This window comes from Cnephaeus nilssonii (assembly GCF_951640355.1).
Source record: "Cnephaeus nilssonii genome assembly, chromosome: 5".
NCBI classification, from domain to species: Eukaryota; Metazoa; Chordata; class Mammalia; order Chiroptera; family Vespertilionidae; genus Cnephaeus; species Cnephaeus nilssonii.
The window spans coordinates 26,470,357-26,490,684 of record NC_137076.1 but is presented as its reverse complement, the minus strand read 5'-3'; the positions used below and the strand labels follow the sequence as shown (position 1 = coordinate 26,490,684).

The window sequence follows — 20,328 nt, the reverse complement described above, 5'->3', positions numbered from 1 at the left end:
ATGGTAGGAGTATAGGAAAGTGAAGAAGGAGATGTGAGTGTTGGCACATTTCAGAATGCTATGGTAGGAGGAAAAGTGTAATAGTAAGCTGAGCCAATTAGATACTCAATTCACTGTAGTGAAACTGGTAGGCTATATAGTGTAGTGGTTAAATTAAATGAGTTATTAGATAGTTTCTCAGAAAGCTCAGACTTCTACCTCTGCAAATATGTATAGTATCTTTTAAGGAAAAATTGATATGTACAAAGATACCTAAGTATCCTACCTAATAAAATGGTAATATGTAAATTGACCATCACTCCGCTACGCCCACGATTGGGCCAGCAGGAGGCGCAGGGGGCAGGACTCGGGGTGGCCAGGGTAGCCGATTGGGCCAGCGTCTGCACCGTGGCTGTGCTACGGATCAGAAGGGGCCTCTGGGGCAGCAAGCTCACGTCCCACCGCGAACCATCAAAAGCGGGGGAGCTGAGTGCCTGTGTGCTCCGGCACCAGCGGACAGGCACCCAGCTCCCCCGCGATCGAAAGCGAAAGCTTGTAGGGGACCCTACACGTGCATGATTCAATCATACACTGGGCCTCTAGTCCTATCTAATAAAAGAGTAATATGCAAATTGACCATCACTCCAACACACAAGATGGAGGCCCCCATGTGGTCAAAGATGGTCCCGCCCATGTGGACACAAGACGGCTGCCACAAGATGGCCAGCTGGGGAGGGCAGTTGGGAGGGACCATGCCTGCAGGAGAGGGCAGTTAGGGGTGACTGGGCAGCAGAGGAGGGCAGTTAGGGATCACCAGGGCTGAAGGGGCGGGTAATTGTGAGGGACCAGGCCTGCAAGGGAGGGCAGTTGGGGGCAATCAGGCCTACAGGGGAGGGCAGTTAGGGGTGAACGGGCTGGAAGAGGAGGGCAGTTGGGGGGGGGGACCAGGCCAGCAGGGGAAAGAAGTTAGGGGCAACCAGGCTGGCAGGGGAGGGCAGTTAGGGATGACCAGGACAGTAGGGGAGAGTAGATGGGGGGAACCAGGTCTGTATAGGAGGGCTGTAGGGGTGACCAGGCCTACAGGGGAGGACAGTTGGTGGGGGACCAGGCCTGCAAGGGATGGTAGTTGGTGGGGGACCAGGCCTGCAAGGGATGGTAGTTGGGGGGAACCAGGCCTGCAGGGTAGGGCAGTTGGGGGAAATTGGGATGGCAGGGGAACAGTTAGGCATTGATCAGGCTGGCAGGCAGAAGCAGTTACAGGCAATAATGCAGGCAGGCAGGCGAGCGGTTAGAGCCAGCAGTCCTGGATTGTGAACCAGCAGTCCTGGATTGTGATCCAGCTTCCTGGATTGTGAGAGAGGTGTCTGACTGCCTGTTTCGGCCCGATCCCACCTTATATGGCAGTCAGAAATCCCTCAAGGGGTCCCAGATTGGAGAAGGTGCAGGCTGGGTTGGGGGCACCCCCACCCTGTGCATGAATTTCATGCACTCATCCTCTAGTTTTATATAATAAAAGCATAGTATGCAAATTTTCTTTTCGACCAGAAATTCGACCAGGTGGTGGGCTGCCCAGGGAAAGGGAGGGAGTACCCGGCCAGCAGCCAGCTTTCCCTAGGGACCCTACAAGTGCACGAATTTCATGAGTGGGTCCTCGAGTATAGCATAAGACAATAGGAGGTCAAGGATAGATTGACCATGAAAAAAGAGAAGGAATGATGGTTACAAAGTGGAATCCTAATTGAGGCAGTTACCAGTGAAAGGAAAAATGGCCCCTTTGCTGAGGACATGTTTTTTTGTTATCCCTGAGTAATGAAAATGAAAATTGAGTTAATTCATAATGACTTGGGAAACTTAACAATCTACAGGCACAATTAGAATCACATAGCCATTGGAAATAAAATACCACTATTTTAAAGCTCAATTGTATACCCCTGACCCAGTCATAACATTACAATTACCTATTGTTCCTGAGCTTACTATAAATTCTTCCAATTGTATATCACACCATAGCTTTATTCCCCATATTATGAGTTATCGGTGAGGGTTCAGTCAAGGAGAGAGTAGCCACACTAGTTATTTTTAATGGAGATAGTTTAATATAGGTATGATTAAATAGTTTTTGAAAGATATAAGGCACAAATGAAAGAAATATGGTAATACAGTGTCATAACTGCAGGTTTTAGTGACAACCACATGGGATAAGGGGCAAGGGAAATGGCTGGAAGAACCTTTCCTCTTATTGACAATTGCTGGAAAAATCTAAAGAGAAGCCAGGTGGGAAATCAGAGGCTGCAACACAGCGTAACAACTGAAAGTGTAAAAAGGTAAGTTTGGAGCAGAAAAACTATAGCTTAATATCAAGTACCTAGAAACAGCTGTGGAGAGTGGAGGGAGAAGATATATAAAAAAAGATATCACCCAGAAAGTGAGGGGAGGAAATCCCATTGACTGTTACTAAGGCAAGCTCTTTCATAGCTGCTCCTTTGGAACTCTGATCACTTTAAGGTCTTCAGTATCTGATTATGAACAGTAAAGAACCCAAGACATACAAGTCCTGTTTTAATAAAAGGTCAGACAAAATTCAGTCGTTCTCGGCCAGGTCTCAATATGCATTAGATCCACCTGTGCTATTGTTAAAAAAAAATTATCCTCTTTTCACTCTCCAATTCAGTTAAATCTTTAGGTATGGTTAATGGACTCAGGCATGAAGATTTTTAAAGCTCATCAGATGCTTCCTAGATTGAAGATCAGTGACACACATTCTCTCACACACCTGCACTAATAGATTTAATTAAAGCCAAAGTTTTATGAAAAATAGCATGGACACAAAAAAATAGCATGGACAGTGAAATGGTTGAGAATCATATATAACATACACATTAAAAAAGAGGTGAATTTCTATAGGATGCCTGAGTCATAGGTAACAAATACAGAAAATTCCATATTGTAATAGGATTAAATTGTGGGTCGAGTTTGACATACATAGGATCCCAGAATACTCCCTTAATCCCATCAAAGATGTGCCCAAATAAATTATTTTTAGACATAATAGATCAAGAGGATTGAAAACAGTAAGCTACAATAATTGTGTGACCAAAAAGATACATTTGCCAACTACCAATGTTTGATTTTGAGTCATTTCTAATCCACAGACAAAATAAATGAATAAATAAATAAATAAGAAAAAAATCTCCAATGGCCCACGTGTTAAGACTAGGCTATTCTGTTGAGGAATCGCTGCAAGGCCCTCTTGATGTCCCTGTTCCTCAGACTGTAGATGAAAGGGTTCAGCATAGGGGTGACCACAGCATACACCACAGAGGCCCCTGCAGCCTTCCTGGAAATATGTGAGACAGCAGAACTGAGATACAACCCAAGGCCTGTCCCATAGAATAAACCAACAGCTGACAGGTGAGAACCACAGGTGGAGAAGGCTTTATACTTTCCACCTGACGATGAGATTCTCAGAATGGAGGAAACAATTTTATAGTAAGAGAAAAAGATACCTGAGATTGGAATGCCGCCAAAGATGGCCCCAATAAAATAGAGTAATATTTTATTAGTAGAGGTATCATTGCAAGCAAGCTCAAGGAGTTGAGGAGGGTCACAGAAGAAATGAGGAATTTCCATGTTTGAGCAAAAGGAAGGCTGTGAAATCATCAAGCAGTGCAGTTGGGAGTCCAAAAGGCTGATCAAAAAGGACAGCAGAAGCAGCAGGCTACAGACACGGGGGTTCATGATATCCAGGTAGTGCAGGGGATTACAGACAGCAACAAACCGATCGTAGGCCATCACAGTGAGGAGTATACTGTCCAAACACCCAAAAAAATTTAAAGAAGACAACTGAGTCAGGCAGCCAGCATAGGAGATGACTTTGCTACGAGTTTGAATGTCCAAAAGCACCTTTGGAACAGTGGTAGAAGAAAAGCCAATGTCAGCCATGGACAGGTTGCAGAGGAAGAAGTACATGGGGGTGTGCAGACGGGAGTCAGAGCCGATGGCCAGGATGATGAGCAGATTCCCCAGCAGAGTGACCAGGTACATGGCCAGGAACAGGCTGAACGTTAGAGCTTGCAGTTCCGGATCATCTGAGAAGCCCAGAAGGAGGAATTCCAATGCACCTGTTAGATTCTGGGGCTCCACATAGCACAGACACCTTTGAGAAAATACCTGAGGGCTGGTATAAAGGAAACAATACATTAGTGTGTCTATATTTTGAATTTAAGCAATTCATAGTTTTCACACTTAAGGACCATGCCCCTTCAGTAATATTCCTTGGTTATGACAAACATTCTTCTTAGAACTCTTTGCATATTGCATTTTGCTCCATGAGCCTATTACTGCATGCTTCACTTTGGAAAGGATGGGCCGAATAAATGAGAGGAGTAAGGTTATTTAGAGCTTTATAAATCCATAAGCACACACTAGCCTATCAGTACACTCTTAAATAGAAAAAAAAAGGAATGAGAACTATCCATCTCTCTTAACAAAGTGCTCTTTATTATTGTTCTTATTAGTTCAAGGACACTAATAAGCAGTTAAGTGTACTTTAGTTTATCCAAATGCAGTGTGATTAATTTCTTTGACTTGTTGTATTTATTAGGACACTATAAGGACTATGTAATAAATTGTCTGAGTCCATTTCTTGTGTGTAAGAAAGAATGATATCTCACCTTTTATGACAGAATAGGTGGACCTAGAGGGTATTATACTAAGTGAAATAAGTCAGACAAAGATAGACATAGATAAACACCATATGATTTCACTAGTATGCAGAATCTAAAGAGCAAAATAAACAAACAAAATAAAAACAGATTCAGTCCAACTTAGCTACAAATCAGAAGTTCTCAAAGCCCCCTCATCAGTTTCAATTAGTCATTCTGGGAAGCGTGTTTGGAGGAAAATTATGAATCTCATTCATTTCTTTAGTTACACACCATCCCTGGAAGTGATGAAACTCAGGCAGCAAAACCACCAGTGTATATCAGCCATATGGACTATGCTGTGTTATTATACACTAACAACATATAATCAGTATTTCACAGAGTGTGTATATGTTTTTGTTTGTTTTAGTTGCCTACTCTGTGCCAACCAGTGTGGGTGCTGGGCCATCAGAAATAAATGAGACTCAGTTGCTTCTCCACAGGCATGGTTCCTAGAGTGACCTGGAAAGAGAAAGGATAGACTGAGTAGGTTGGCCAGGAGGTTTTGGTGTTTTTTTTTTGGTTTATTTTAATTTTCATATTTGATTTAACCTATTATAGCAAAAACATAGTTTTACCAATATACACAATTGAGATTTTTATAATCTTTTCTTATACGTTTTCAAAATCCAGTGTTTTACTAGTATAAGGACAGCACATCTCAGTTTGGACTAGCCACATTTCAAGAGCTCACTAGCCATGTGAACCTAAATTGTACAGAAAGACACTGTTCTGCACCCTGTGTCCTGTGAATAGCGTCTCACTATCCAAATCTGACTCCACCTTTTTTGCCCAAGGACCTGGGTACAAATTGAAAAGGAATATTTTGCTTCTTTCCTAAACTCTAAAATAACATTAGTTGTATACCCTGAAGTTGAGGGTATTATGCAGGTGACAATGGAAGCTACATAACACAGAGCTCTGAATCCGGAACAAGGAAACCCTCAATAGAGTTTTGTGAAATTATGGTTACTCTCGTCATTACCATCATGATCATAACCGTATCATTCATACTGGAATGCTTAGGGAATAAAGAGATCCGGTTCCTGCTCTGGCATGGGCAATGTCTTTTGAAGGTTGGAATGGTAGTGGAGAAGAGCAGAATTCTGAATGAGAGTTCTAAAATCCCCAATGGAAAAAATAATGTAAACTTCATAGGCCTCTGAGCTGTAACTCTGCTTATCGATGCCCTCCCATCTGGCTATCTCAGCTGTCCTGTTGCCTTGATAATGAGGAAACAAGTTTCTCCATATTTCCCCCTCCATCCACCATATCCCTTGCCACTCACTGGTTTGTGCTGTTTCTCTGTTGAGTCATCACCTAGGAGTTTGGATCCACTGATGTCTCTTGCCAGGTAATGAGAAGCCTGAGGCTCTGTTCTCAGGACTGGTGTGAAGACAGCCTCAGCTATGGATCTCCTGAAGCAGGTCTCAATTCTGGGAGGAAGAGCCACACACCTGACTCTTAACTGGGACTGGCACCCTGTATGGCCTTTTGTGCTCAATGCACAGAGCTCATAATTAGTGAAATTGGTCCATTGTTTTCCTAACCTCGGAGGACTTCCTAATATTAACAAAGAGGAAATGGAGAATAGTGAATGTACTTAGGAGGGTCTGGAACTTCCCTCTTCTCAGGAGAATGCGCATCTGTACACTTTGCTTCTGACTTCCAGTTTCAAAAATCTTAATATAGAATGCAGACTCTGCAAGTCATGACTTTTTGACTTTGACATCTGCAAAATCATTGCATTAACCATGTAAATTAGGGACAATTAGGCTTTCTCTAATAGGAACCTATTACTCTTTCCATTTTCTTCATTAAGACTTCTGTCTTTTAAAGGAAAAGTCTATTTCCCTTTTTTTAGGTTTTATTTTTAATAGATATAAGTATTGGATAATGAGGGTTTACTGTGTGCAAGGTGCTTTTTGCAGCACAATACATTTCTGATCTCTTTTTTTCACTTTGATTTTCTTTTTTTTCTTGAACTTATTGGTATGACATTGATTAATACAATTACATAGGTTTCAGATGTATTATTCTATAATATGTCACCTGTATATTGTATTGTGTGTTCAGCACCCCAAGTCAAGTAAGGGATTTTTTTCTTATTTAAATGGCAGTCAAAATTCTGATTTTTCTCATTTATTGATGTTTTGGATACACTAAAAACCTACTAACATTCTCTTAAATTAAGCAGGGTACCCAACAAGAATGCAATCAAAGTGTTAGCTAAAGCTGCAGTCCCCTCAAAGTTTGACTGGAGTTGTTCTATTCCAAGCCACTCACTATTGGAAGGAGGGAGCTCCTTGTGGGCTGTTGGCCAGAGGCCTTGCTCAGTCCTCTGCCTAATGGGCCTCTCACAGGGAAGCTCATGCATGGCTGTGGCTCCCATGAGGACAGGTTACAAGAGACAAGAGCCAAGAATATAAAGCCCTTTTGTACCCTAATATCAGAAGTGACATCTCATCAGTTTTGCCATGTTGTGTTGGTTGGAAACAAGTCAGTAGGCCCAAGACACACTCAAGAGAATGCGTCTCCACAATAGCATGAACACAGGAGCGGATGTCATTGGGAGCATATTGGAATTTGCCTACCATTCAGGCCTCACCCTCTATCAGGACATTGGTCTATAAGCACCACAACACTGGAGAGATGGATCTGCTTCCCATATAGCCCACAACCCATCACACCACAATGCTCTCAGCAAAATTACCTGCAGATAAACTGGCACATGAATAGAAATTGCCTCTGTTTTGGTGTTTCTACAAAACCCCACCATGTTCCCTCAGGACACACAATCCAAAAAAGCCAGCATGGTTTCCCTTCTATCACCAGGGTCCCTCACATCAAGCTGCAGCCATTCTGTGCCCACATTCAACAAATGTCTCTAATGGCTTCTGATTTCTGTCATTGAGAAGAGCTTTACTTATTCCAGGATGAATTTTTCTTCAGGTTTGTGTCCACAGGTCCTAAAATTTGTATAGTGTGTTTTGGGCCTATTTCGTTGTTTGTTTGTTTTTTCCAATTGATAACATGAGTATGGGAATGATGGTACTTTGCAACCTCCCACATCCTACTCATGCTGTCCTCCTGCCTCAGAGAACTCTGGATGAGAAATTTAGAGATCGGTCTGTCATTCACTGATAGGAAGAAAATGTGGCAAAAAAGAGTTGGTGATGTAGGAGACAAGGCCTCTGTTGCCCCGCAAAGATCAACAATTAGAACCATGAACAAAAAAGCTCTGGGAGAGCTCAAGAGTCCACTTACGAAATGTCAGCAACACAGTGGAACAAAACACCTGAGAATTGCCACTCAAAGGAAAAAAAAGGCACCTTCATAGTTCCTGCATCATGTCATCACCTAGGCCATGCTACTCAGCAACAACAGGAAACTCCAAACTGGAAAGAGTTGTTAACCTGGTGGAAGAAGGGAGAGTAGAGTGAGCAACTAGTTTACCAAGCCTTTTAGTGCCCCATAGGAAAGACCTGTTTTATTTCACTCCACCCAGAGAATGGCAAAGCTTAGATATAAAGACACAGCTAAAAGCAAAGAAGAAGAGCAGCGATTGCCACAATGGGATGTAGGAATGGATTAAAAATGGACAGAGACCAATGGTACAGAATCTAGGGCCAGAAATAAACCACTGCATGCACAGGCAACTAATATTTGACAAGGGAGACTCTGTTGTTTCTCAATCTAAGGAACGTCCAGGTGAAATCTGAACCAGCCCGCCATGCATGGAAATCAGGGAGAGGTCAAAGAAAGCTCACTCTAGTTCGGGAGGTGGCAGTTTTCATAAACCAGTGAATTTATATGCAAGGTTTGTCTGGGGCAGCCACAAGAAAAGTAGATCTATACACCTGCCCACCAAATCTTAAAAGTTTATATACAATAAAGGCATTAACTAGGTTCAGTGATGTATAACATCTAGATGGTCTCAACAAAACATAACTAGCTCGAGGGTATATCCTTCGGCCATATGCTGGAGAAGGGTAGGCAGTGAAATGAACATTCCAAGGACAGGGGAAGGGGATGAGTCTCTGATTCCCCAGGGGCAGCTCTTGGGTACACTGGCAGTCACATCTTCATGAACTCCTCCAACTGACCCAATCATCAGTATTTATAAAACACCCCAGAGGGTTACAATACAATCCACAATTAAAAACCAGTGATCTGCATCCTCAGAAATTACCTGAATATTTAGATTTGACAGATGTAAAATGTGTATGGAATATACCATAAAGCCATGGGGAAAGATGTAACATTTAAGTATTTACTTAGGGAATTGTACATTTTACCTGGATACCAGAGTCAATGCATTTATCATTGAATTATGATAGTGTACAAAGGATCCCAGATTACTCTGCAATTCAATTAAAGTCAAATAAAAGGAAGTAAAGTTCATATGTGAAGCATATGAAGAGGAATGAGAACCATGAGACTAAACACAACATGACTAAGAAAACAGTGTTCACTGGTCTACATGTTTGGTTTTGCTAGATTTTCCAACTACACTCCAAAAGGGATTGCAGAGATGTTAAGAGTAGACTGTTCTGCTGTAGAGCTTCCATAAGGCACTCTTAATGTCCCTGTTCCTCAGACTGTAAATGAAAGGGTTCAGCATGGGGGTGACTACAGTGTACATGACCGAGGCCACTTCATCCTTCCTGGGAGAAGGCAACAGTGCTGATCCAAGGTAACCTCCAATAGCTGTTCCATAAAATAAGCAAACAACTGACAGGTGAGAGCCACAGGTGGAGAAGGCTTTATACTTCCCACCTATCGATGGAACTCTCAGAATGGAGGAAACAATTTTATAGTAAGAGAAAAATATCCCTGAGATAGGGAGAAAACCAGAGATGGCGCCAACAAAATACATGACTATGTCATTGGTGATGGTGTCAGAGCAGGCAAGATGAAGGAGCTGAGAAGGATCACAGAAGAAATTAGAAATGTTTACATCTTTGAAGCAGGTAAGTTGTAACACAATTAAAGTATGCAGCTGGGAGTCCAAAAGGCTGATGAAAAATGACATCAAAACTAAGAAGCAGCAGAGGCATGGGCTCATGGTGGCTGAGTAGTGCAGAGGGTGACAGATGGCCACAAACCGGTCATAGGCCATGACAGTCAAAAGCATGCCATCCATACATCCAAAAAGAATCAAAAAAGACATCTGTGTCAGGCAGCCCCCATAGGAGATGACTCTGCTGTGAGTCTGGATGCCCACAATCATCTTTGGAACAGTGGTAGAAATGAAGCAGATGTCAGCCAAGGACAGGTTGCAGACGAAGAAGTACATGGGGGTGTGCAGGTGGGAGTCAGCGCTGACAGTCAGGATGATGAGCATGTTCCCCAACACGGCAACCAGGTACATGGACAGGAAGAGCCCCAAGAGCAGAGGCTGCAGTTCCAGGTCATCGGAGAGACCCAGGAGGAAGAATTCTGAGACACGTGTTAGATTTTGTGGTTCTATGTAGCCAGGGCACCTTTAGAAGAGGATTGGGAAAAGGAAAATAAGTAAATGAGCACACAGCATTGTATGCATATTCTGTATTCAAGCTATTCACCCCTGTGGTCATATACCCCAGTACCTTTACCAATATTTCTCAGTATGACAAATCCTATTTAATTAGAACTCTTTTTTATTTTCTTTTTTTAAATATACCTTTATTGTTGAAAGTATTACAGATGTACCCTTCCCTCACCCCCCCACTTGACCCTACCAGCCTGCCCCGCCCCCAGCCCCAGGCCTTCTCCACACTATTGTCTTTCTTTATTGGTTCCATGATATTCACCTCTTTCTATATACACTTTACTGTCCAGAAACTCCATTGAAAAGTATCAGAGGAGCAGGAACATTAGAGATAACAAAGCCATAATCACAGGAAACCACAGCTACTTCTTTAAAATATATATAGAATGAGAAACAGCCTTCCCTCTTTAAGAAATAAAAATTATACTAATTTTAAGAAATTAAGAAGTAGCTACATATACCTTCTTTTATTCAAATACAATGCTAGTTAATTAGTTCCTTTATTTAGATTATTTTCAACACTGTATAAAAGACAGGATTGTGTAATCTGGATTCTAAATGAAAGTTGAATGTTCATAATCAGAAAATATTTTTATGTGATAGTTATCTTTATGAGTTTTACCATTCTTTGATTTTCTGTCTCTCCTTCATAGAAATAAGTGATTACTCAAGCATGAGAGTTGTCCTTTAAAAGTTATTTGGAAGTTGTTTTTCAATTAGTACTAGTTTAAAATTTTTTGAGGAGCCAGATATTATTTATTATAATGCCTCTAGGATATTTATTCACACCAACAGTGTATGAGGGTTCCCTTTTCTCTACATCCTCACCAACATTTGTGGTTTTTTTCTTAATTTATCTTTATTGTTGAAAGTATTACAAATGTCACCCTTTTTTCCCCATTGTCCCCTTCCAGTCCAGACCTCCCCACCCCATCCTCAGGCCTTCACCACACAGTTGTCTGTGTCCATGGGTTATGCATATATGCATATAAATTATTTGGATAATCCCTCCCCAACCACCTTATCCACCACCACCTTCCATTTTTGATTTAACAGTCTATTCCATGCTTCTATGTCTCTGAATCTATTTTGTGCATCATTTTATTGTGTTGATAACATACCACATATGAGACTTTTCTTTTTTATAATAGCCATTCTGATAGGTATGAGATTATGTACTATTGTGATTTTTATTTGCATTTCCCTGATGGATAGTGATGTTGAGCACCTTTTCATATATGACTGTTAGTTTTGTTTTTCTTATCGTAATCCCTCCTATTTATAGTTGAGCCTTAGGGAGGTCCCACTGCCAGGTTTAAGACTGAGATTTCTTATTTTGTATAATAAAGTCTAATATGCTAAGTGTCCGACCATTGGTTCGAGCGCTCGACCAGTCTCTATGACACTCACTGACCACCAGGGGGCAGATGCTCCAACTGGTAGGTTAGCTTACTGCTGGAGTCCTGCTAATTGGGACTGAGCAAGATGGGCCAGACAAGCCCTAGAACCCTGCAACTGTCCCACCCCAGCCCATATCATGCACCAGTGGGGTCCCTAGGCTTGGCCTGCATCCTCTCACAATCTGGGACCCCTCAAGGGATGTCGGAGAGCCAGTTTTGGTCTGATCCCCACAGGCTAGGCGGAGGGACCCCACCGGTGCACAAATCTGTGCCCCAGGCCTCTAGTGCCTAGATAATAGATTTTCATATCAATCCTTTCTGACACAGTGATTGAAAGTCTCTTTTTTCAGCTACCAGAAAGTTTATTATTTTGACAGATCACACGATGATTCAATTGAGGAAAAATGCAAAATAGAACAATGTAAATATATCTGGGCAGTTTCCTCTGGTGTAAAATTGAGATAATAATTGAAGCTACCTTTAAGGATTATTATAAGGAAGTTTTAAAAAATCTTTACATTTGTCAAATTTATATTTGCTTAAACCAGTGATTAGTTGCTTAAACCAGTGATTAGTTGCTTAAACCAGTGATTCTTATTTCCAGTTGATTGATATATTTGCCTGTGGTTATTTAAAAATATACAGATACTGTGGCCTCAGCCTAGAACCAATTTATGCAGCATCCCTACATGTGAGATTCTTGGTTGTCCTGGGGTATAGCCAGGATTGAGAAAAACTGCCTTAGAATACTGCCCAACACTTAGGTAATACTCCATTGATATTACCTAATATTACTGTCATTGAGACCCACCATCCACATTAAAAATATAAACATTTAACACTATTTCCTTCAGATCTCATGTTGTAGAGAGATTTGAAACATTACTGATAAATTTTGATTTTTCTTGGTATCTTAATTCAATCCCATTTCTATATATACTCATTGCCCAAAGGCAACCAGTGTCATCATTTTGGTGGGCATGTTTTTTTGTCTATGTTGACTTATGTACCCATAAGCAGTTTTATTAAAACCTTGCCTAACCAGTATACTATATACGTTATCACTAAAATGTACTTCTTTACCACAACATTGTGTTCAAGTCTCTTTATGCAGTACATACATTGACTTAAAACATTTACTGATGCACATTATTATGCGAGGGAAGTCTTTATTTTATTTGGTTTATACATTTATGTCTATAATTTTAATATAAATTTGACAAATGTAAAATGTATATTTAACATATATTTATAACTTAATATATTTTATTTTTATATTAAATATTTATTTTACATTATCTATTTTATATTTCTATTATATTATTATTTATATCAGTTTCTTCATACCACAATTCTTTGGAAATTCTTGCACCTCTCTTGATTTCACACACGTGAGAATTTATATTGATAAGTTAGTGGTGATAAATATTTCAACTTCTAATAATTGGTGCCAGACTGATCAGTAGCCCCTGAATGATGGATGAACAGATAACTCCAACACAGTTTGACTGTGAAAGAGAGGCCTAAGGGGCTCTCTGGCTCTAGTGGCCAGAGCAGCCTCTACTGCCTGCCTCGTTAGGCCTTTGTTGGAATTTTTTCTTTAGACACAATGAGTAGGGTGAGTAATCGTGGGTGGACACATGTGTTTACATTGTACTCTCTGCAAGGGCATCCAGGGATTAAGATTAAGAATTCCAGTAAACACCTGGGGGTCTGCACATCCACAGACTTGTTTAGAAAGGTCAGGAATAATTAGGGGCACTGCCTTCCACACTCCCTTAAGTCTCCCCTAAGTCAGAATTCCGATAAACAGATCAGGCGGCCTTCACACACTTCCCTTTTATCAGAAGGTCCTCCTTACAACTTTCCATCCAAGTCTCTTGTGCTCCCCAACAAATTGGTACATGTGCAATTTAACTAACGCCTAATTGACAGTATTTCTTGTTCCAATACAAAAACCCTTTTCTATTAACTACATCATTTTATTATAAGGGTATGCATTTGAAAGTATCCTTGAAGTCTGTTTTATAATAACCATTCCAGAGAGCTCCACATGAAATTTTCATCTTCATAACAATTAATTTTCCATTTTGGATTTCAAAATTGGACTGTACAATGCATGACTATTTATAGAAAACCATAAAATCCGCAACGTTTGTGACATTATGGCCCCTGTAAATCACTGACACATTTCTTAATTCACAGGTGAACTCACTGAACCAAAAGGGAATAAATCAGTTCTTCTAACTCCATTTCCCATTGGAGACCAAAGTAGGTTTGAAAGAACCACTCCTTAGCTAACATGGAGGTGACAGAGCCCTGGTGCGGGAATAATGAGATCCATTTTTGCGTCCTGAATCTTTCATGCCCTCCATGCGGAGTGAGTAGAAATCTCAGAACCTCTGTGCTTGCGTTCCTTCTTAGAAATGGCCAGTCTAACATTCATCTCTAGACAATGTGTGGAACCTAAGGGAAGTTTGGAAGTCAAGAAAGGTTTGATCATTTTCTAACAAAGGATTTCAATCATTATTAGGATAGTGTGCTTACTAATAAAATGCAATTCGAAAAATGTAATGCCATTTTATGGCGGAAAGGGTGAAGCCTCTCCTGTCTCAATCAAGGCACTAGAGCATGGAATGACATGAAACCTGAAATGTACCTCAGCTCAAAAATAACATTTACTACCCCCTTCTTTCCTGCCTCTATTTTTTTATATTTATGAAAAACCCCTTCAGTGAATATTCAGTATTTGAAAAATATAGATACTACTACATGGAAATTAACAGAAGTCATAAAAAGCCCATGACATAGACACAAATAAACACTATTTTTCCTTCTCTCTATTCTTATGGGACATTCTAGAAATGGAAGGAAACACTGTCATGTATGGTCAAATGCAGGGAATTCATATTGTCCACTTTATTTCTATAAACAATGGAAGAGTCTATTCAATATTTAAGTGAGATTTTTGTTTTTGTTTTTTGATGCCTCCTGTCTGCCCACAAGGTATAGTGTTGGGGTGGGGAACCAGAAATAAAAGACACTCAGTCACTTCCCTTGATATACTAAGGATGTACTTGTAAAAACCAAAATGAAAGGTCATGTGAGGGATGTAGGGAAACCATAAATTCAGCTCACCCTTACTGTATGTATGCATCACATATTTATTACATAGAGAGCATCAATTATTTGTTTAATCCTTATTCAGTGAAGTTGTGTCAACTGGGAATCAACTAGGAGGACAATCCCATGTTTCAAAGACATTAAGAACTTTCCCCGAAGCACACTAATAATTAGTAGGGCAAAAGGAATTAAAAATTACATGATCATTCTCTGAAGTCTCATGCACTAAACTTCATTGTGCCCCAACTTTCTGAAATTTTAAGCTGAGGTACAGAGATCTTAACCACAGGTATCTCTGAGGTACATTTTTTACTGCTTTGAATATCCTGAATAGGAATGGAACCAAAGATTCTGACTTTGGCCTTAGCCAGTTTTGCTCAGTGGATAGAGCATTGGCCTGGAGACTGAAGGTAGCCAAGGGCACATGCCCAGGTTGCAGGCTCAGTCCCCAGTAGTGGGGGTGCAGGAGGCAGCCAGTCAATGATTCTCTCTCACCGATGATGTTTCTATCTCTCTCCTTTCTTCTCTGAAATTAATAAAAATATATATTTTAAAAGACTGATTTTTGTCTCCTTTTGAAATTGAGTAGGTTGATTATAAGAATGGAAGAAGAAATGGACAGTTGATGTGAAATCCAGGAGCAAGGACAAGACAGGAGTCTGCCCTAAATTATCATGTGCCAATTCTTCCTATGACCTTTGCTTGTGGTGTCAGCCATCGTTCTTATAGTTGATGCAGCAAATATGGCCTACTGCTCTCCAAAGTGGCCAGATGTCCTGAATCTGGAGTCAGACTGCCCAGATACAAACCTGGCTTCTGTTCATACTAACTCATGATCTGTTTCAAGTTACATAAAATGCTATGCTGCTTTCTTTTTATGTAAAAGAATAATAATGTTTGCACTTATAATTCAGAAGAGATTATACAGATGAAACCAAACAAAATACATAAAACACATATTTCAGAGCCTAGCACTTAGGAAGCACCCAATAAAAGTGCTTGATGTTATGGTTAATGTCACCCTTCTCATCATCATCTTCATGATCATTTTGGGGTGCTTAGGGGCAAGTTTAGAGAGATTCACTTTCTGCTATGCTGACGAAGATGCCAACCAGAGCCAGAACCAATGAGGATGGAAGCGAACTCTGAAAGTCTCACACCCCCACCAGAACCAAGAACACAAACTTCAAAGGGCTCTGATCTGAAATTTTGCATATTGGTGCCCTCTCATCAATCTATTCCAATCTGTTCCTTCTCCAATCACCATCTCCCATAGCACTTACTGGGCTAGGCTGCATCTCTGCTGGAGCATGAACAAGGAGTATTGGTGGATCTGCTGCCCCTCTCCTGCCTTCTGTTCGACAAGGGCAGGAATACAGGCTCAGGCTGGCACCTTCTGATGCATATTCCCACAAAGAAAGGAGACAGATATATAGCCACTACAGTATAATTCACATCCATTAGGGCTGGAGGAATCAGCCAATTATTTACTATGTTATGATCGTAGGGGTTCATTGCACAAATCTCCTAATTAGCCAATTGGTTCATGTTGTCCTAATCTCTGGATATTTGCTAGTATTAATGGAAGGGAAATAAGGAAAAAAGTGAATGTCTCTAGAGGGCCTTGGTCCTTTCTCTCCTGAGAAAAAAAGTCACCTGTACTCCTTGCTTCTTACTTCTGAGTTTCAGGATCTTAACATAAAATTCAGACTTTTTTTTTTAATTTAACCACTTATGGTGTGATTTTGGTATCTGTAAATGTATTGTATTAATCATGAAATCTATACAGAATTAGTTCTTCTATACCAAGAACTTGATACTCTTTCCATTTTATCAATTAATATTTATCTCTAAGGATAACTTCTTATGTTCATTGCCTTAGTTGTTGGCTGTCATTTTGTATTTTTGATATTTACAAGTGATTTGGTTTTTCTTTAGGGGGTGTTTATTTTGTTATTGTTTTTGTTTGGGTTTTTTTTTTTGCTAAATTGAATGAGTTCTAAGTTTTTCTCTAATTGAATTATATTAATATACTGGAGGCCCGGTGCATGAAATTTGTGCACAGGGGGTGTGTGTCCCTCAGCCCAGCCTGTACCCTCTCCAATCTGGGACCCCTCTCAGAATCCAGGACTGCTGGCTCCCAACTGATCGCCTGCGTGCTTTCCTGATTGCCCCTAACCGCTTCTGCCTGCCAGCCTGATCACTCCCTAACCACTCCCCTGCCAGCCTGATTGATGCCTAACTGCTCCCCTGCCAGCCTGATTGATGCCTAACTGCTCCCCTGCCAGCCTGATTGCCCCTAAATGCCCTCTCCTGCAGGTCTGGTCACCCCTAACTACCCTCCCCTGCAGGCCTGGTCTCCCCCAACTGCCCTCCCCTGCAGGCCTGGTCCCCCTCAACTGCCCTCCCCTACAGGCCTGGTCCCCCCAACTGCTCTCCCCTGCAGGCCTGGGTCCCGTCCCCCAACTTCCCTCCTCTGCTGGCCTGGTCACCCCTAACTGCCCTCCCATGCAGGCTTGATCGCCCCCAACTGCCCTCCCTTGCGGGCCTGGTCCCTCCCAACTGCCCTCCCCTGATGGCCTGATCGCCCACAACTGCCCTCCCTTGCAGGCCTGTTCCCTCCCAGCTGCCCTCCCCTGCTGGCCATCTTGTGTCCACATGAGAGCAGCCATCTTTGACATGGGGGCAGCCATCTTGTGTGTTGGAGTGATGGTCAATTTGCATATTACTCTTTTATTAGATACTAGAGGCCCAGTGCACGGAATTCGTGCATGGAGGGGGGGTGTTCCTCAGCCCAGCCTCACCCTCTCCAATCTGGGACCCCTCGAGGGATGTCAGATTGCCCATTTAGGCCCGATACTGCCGGAATCAGGCCTAAACGGGCAGTTGGACATCCCTCTCACAATCCAGGACTGCTGGCTCCCGACTGCTCGCCTGCCTGCCTTCCTGATTGCCCCTAACCGCTTCTGCCTGCCAGACTGATCACCCCCTAACCACTCTGCTCCCAGCTTGATTGATGCCTAATTGCTCCCCTGCCAGCCTGTTTGCCCCCAACTTTCCTCCTCTGCCGGCCTGGTCACCCCTAACTGCCCTCCCCTGCAGGGTTGATTGCCCACAACTGCCCTCCCTTGCAGGCCTGGTCCCTCTCAACTGCCCTCCCTTGCAGGCTTGGTGCCTCCCAACTGCCCTCCCTGCTAGCCATTTTGTAGTGGCCATCTTGTGTCCACATAGGGGCAGGATCTTTGACCACATGGGGGCAGCCATATTGTGTGTTGGAGTGATGGTCAATCTGCATGTTACTCTTTTATTAGATAGGACTAGAGGCCCAGTGCATGATTAAATCATGCACATGTAGGGTCCCCTAGGCCTAACCTGCCATCCAGGCCATATGCACTGCCCCGCAAAGCCTAACATGCTCCGCGGACACTGCTAGCCGCCTGCTCCCCGCTTTTGATGGCAAGGGGTCCACTGGTGCCGGAGCGGACAGGCACCCAGCTCCCCCGTTTTCGCTTTCGATCGCGGGGGAGCTGGGTGCCTGTCCGCTGGTGCACCAGGCCTTTCAGAAGCCTCCGGCACGGCGGAGTTTTCTGAAAGGCCTGGTGCCGGAGCAGACAGGCACCCAGCTTCCCCGCTTTTGATGGTCCGCGGCAGGAGGTGGGCTCGCTGCCCCAGAGGCCCCTTCTGTGCCTCAGCACAGCCATGGCGCAGACGCTAAGCTCGTGCTGCCCCTGGCGACGTGAGCTCAGCGTCCCACTGGCCCAATCAGCCACCCCGGCCACCCCAAATCCCACCCCTCCGCGCCTCCTGGCCAATCGTGGGCATAGCGAAGGTACGGTCAATTTGCATATTAGTCTATTATTATGTAGGATGATGATAGAGGCCTGGTGCATGGGTGGGGCTGGCTGGTTTGCCCTGAAGGGTGTCCCGGATCAGGTTGGGGGTTCCCTTGGGGCATGAGGTGGCCTGGGCGAGGGGCCTGCAGTGGTTTGCAGGCTGGCCACACACCCCGGTGACTCAAACAGATGGCCCTGGTATCTGGGATTTATTTATCTTCTATAATTGAAACTTTGTAACCTTGAGCAGAGACCAGGGCAGGCCAGGAAGCTTGGCTTCCTCCATCGCCGAGGAAACCCAAGCCTTCTGCTCGCTTCGTGGCCACAGCCATTTTTGTTGGGATTTATTTATCTTCTATAATTGAAACTTTGTAGCCTTGAGTGGAGGCCAGGGCCAGCCAGGGCGGGAAGCTTGGCTTCCTCCATTGCCAGGGAACCCAAGCCTCCTGCTCACTCCAAGACCGCAGCCATCTTGGTTGGGATAATTTGCATACTCGCTCCTGATTGGCTGGTGGGCCTGGCTTGTGGGTGTAGCCGATGTACGGTCAATTTGCATGTTTCTCTTTTATTAGTGTACATTAAAATACTATTGATTTTTATATATTTATTTCCTAACTAATACTTAACTCCTTCAGGGAGCTTCTTATAAGGTTTTGATCAAGGTGTCACCAAGGGTTGCAGTCATCTCAAGGTTTGACTGACTGAAGCCCAATTTCAAGTTCAGTCACAAGGCTATTGGTAGAATTCCCGTGCTTGCAGGCTATTGACCAGAGAAACTGCTCAGTTCCTTGACAAGTGGGCCTCTTGACAGTGCAGCTCACAACACGGTAGTTGGGTTACATCAACCTGAAGAGCAAAAGGGGCACAGCAGGAAGAGAGCCAGATTTTTCTTCACTCCATTTTCAAAAGTGACTTCCCATCATTTCTTCACATTTTCATTGTTGTAAGCAAGTCACTATGTCCAGGCCAAACCCAATGGGAGGAAATAGATAAGCACATGGAAATCAGGAGCTGGGAATCATTGGAAGCCTCCCAGATGCTGCTCACCACATAGGCCTCATCTCTATTAGGGCTTTGTGTTCAGGCTCTTCCAGACTCAGACCACGTTCATCTGCTTCCCAGCATGGCCTCAAATTCATCATACTACAAAAACTCAACAAAAATTCATTGGCGACAACCTGGCAAAGGCGTAGAACTTCCTCTCCACTAGAAACTCAGCAGACCTCATCTACTCCTTCTGTCACACACTCCCCAGCATACCCTTGGTTTCTGTTCCACCAGGAGAGTTGCTCCATCAGCATAAGGCCCATGTACAGCCATCTATAGCCACATTAACCAAGTCCCCATCCCACAGGCACAGTGGTCATGTTTCCATCTCACAGCCACAGTAACCACAGTCCCATTCTACAGCCACACTAACCATGTCCCAGCAGTGCTTATGCTGATACTAGGAAGGAGTACACTCACTCCAGATCTATGCTCTATATATTTCTTTGTGTTCTCATCTCTTGAAAACCATAATAAAATGTGGTTTTGGTTTCTCTCTGTATTTTTTTTTCTAGTGGGTAAAGTGGGACCTATGTGTATAGAAGTGTGTTGTAGCCTTCTAAATTCCATCCTGCAGGCTTCCTGATTCAGAGATCTCTCTGCTGAGGAATGTGGAGATTGGTTTGTCATTAAGTGATTTGAAGAAAATTGTAGATACTATTTTGTAAAGTTCAAAAGAAAGCCAAAGACTGGGCTATTATGATAGAAGA

General features: G+C 42.8%; 2 protein-coding genes across 2 annotated transcripts; both read right to left on the bottom strand.

The window, feature by feature from the left end:
• Positions 1–3,192: 3,192 nt before the first annotated feature.
• LOC307098937 (olfactory receptor 7E178-like) lies at positions 3,193–4,113 on the bottom strand (the record flags this gene model as incomplete). The annotated part of the gene is made up of 1 exon (XM_079770073.1): positions 3,193–4,113. The coding sequence occupies exon 1, from the start codon at positions 4,021–4,023 to the stop codon at positions 3,193–3,195; it is 831 nt and encodes a 276-aa protein (XP_079626199.1). The 5' UTR covers positions 4,024–4,113.
• Positions 4,114–9,219: 5,106 nt separating this feature from the next.
• On the bottom strand, positions 9,220–10,164 carry LOC307100588 (olfactory receptor 7E24-like; the record flags this gene model as incomplete). The annotated part of the gene is made up of 1 exon (XM_079773065.1): positions 9,220–10,164. The coding sequence occupies exon 1, from the start codon at positions 10,054–10,056 to the stop codon at positions 9,220–9,222; it is 837 nt and encodes a 278-aa protein (XP_079629191.1). The 5' UTR covers positions 10,057–10,164.
• Positions 10,165–20,328: the final 10,164 nt, after the last annotated feature.